This window comes from Amphimedon queenslandica, unplaced genomic scaffold (assembly GCF_000090795.2).
Source record: "Amphimedon queenslandica unplaced genomic scaffold, v1.1 AMPQUscaffold_13212, whole genome shotgun sequence".
In the NCBI taxonomy this organism is placed as follows: domain Eukaryota; kingdom Metazoa; phylum Porifera; class Demospongiae; order Haplosclerida; family Niphatidae; genus Amphimedon; species Amphimedon queenslandica.
Genome location: NW_003546552.1, coordinates 118,535 through 119,845, shown reverse-complemented (window position 1 = coordinate 119,845; position 1,311 = coordinate 118,535). Strand labels below are relative to the sequence as shown.

Here is a 1,311-nt window from a genome sequence, read left to right as displayed (position 1 = left end):
TGATGACAGATAAATACAGCATACTAAAGGTATCAATGGATGGGAAGCTATTGAAAGAAATTGGCTGCAAAGGATATGGTAAAGAACAATTTAATAATCCGTTTGGCATTACCATTGATGAAAATACCGGTAAAGTCTATGTTGCTGATCTTAAAAATCATCGCATTCAAGTCCTCAATCGGGACTACTCATTTTCTCATTCCTTTGGCAAAAAAGGAAAAGAACTAAAGCAGTTTATGCAGCCTAATGGCACTGCCCTTGATTCTCAAGGTAACGTATTTGTGACTGATACGTTCAATCACAGAATACAAAAGTTCTCACAATCCGGACAATACATATCCTATTTTGGCTCAGAGGGGCCTGGTCCAGGCCAGTTGAAGCTCCCAGAGAAGATAGTCATCAACAATGATTACATTTATGTCACTGAGCATCTTAATGCCCGCGTCTCTGTCTTCACAACTGAAGGTAAATTTGTTCAATGTTTCGGGAAGCAAAGCAGTGAGGGAGGACTGGTTTGGCCCCGTGGACTCACTTTTGACAAGGATGGCAGTCTTTATGTGTGTGATTTTAGATCACACTGCATCTTCAAGTACTAAAAATACACTTGCAACTGTGCATTTAGCCATTTATCTTTTCTTTTGTTTAAACTTTTGATTAGCCTATTAATGAGACTTTCATGATTTTTATTATTACTTATTATAGTCTTGTGTAATTTAATTTGCTGTTATTATTGATAAAACTTTAATAGTTAATTCATTGCCCAGCCTTTTCAGGAAGCACAATAGCACAAGCGATCACACACCTCTGCATGATCACACACAGTGGTGGGCGACACCATAATTTTTTCATTCGATACGATACTGAGTATTTGCATTCTGGTATCGATACTTTCAATACAATACTGTCAATTAACTTTAATATATTAACTAACTTTAATAATGGTTAATTAACTTTAATAGTAATTAATTAACTTTAACAATAACTGTTAAAATAGTGGAAATCTTTGGTTTATGAACAAAATCGAGTTAACATTTTTGTCTTTGAGTCGGCTTCTTTTGGCTGATATCAATTCACCAGCTTTGGAAAAAATCCTCTCAGATGGAACAGAGGTAGCTGGGATACATAAATACTTACAAGCTAGAACTGAAAGTCTCTTAAATATCTTACTGTTTTTCAACCAGGGGCGGATCTAGGGGGCCCGGGCCAGGCCCCCCAAAAATTTTTCTGATCAAGTATAAAATTAGTTTTATCTATGTAAACTACGGAAGCCGAACGCGACATTCTCGTTCACGTACGGGTTCTTGTTTATGC

The 1,311-nt window shown here is 36.6% G+C and overlaps 1 protein-coding gene across 1 annotated transcript; it reads left to right on the top strand.

Annotated features, from left to right (window-relative positions):
* The first annotated feature begins 35 nt into the window (after nt 1-35).
* LOC109584394 (E3 ubiquitin-protein ligase TRIM71-like) lies at nt 36-743 on the top strand. The gene has a single exon (XM_020000138.1). It carries the CDS (start codon nt 36-38, stop codon nt 594-596), a length of 561 nt encoding a protein of 186 aa, XP_019855697.1. The 3' UTR covers nt 597-743.
* Nucleotides 744-1,311: the final 568 nt, after the last annotated feature.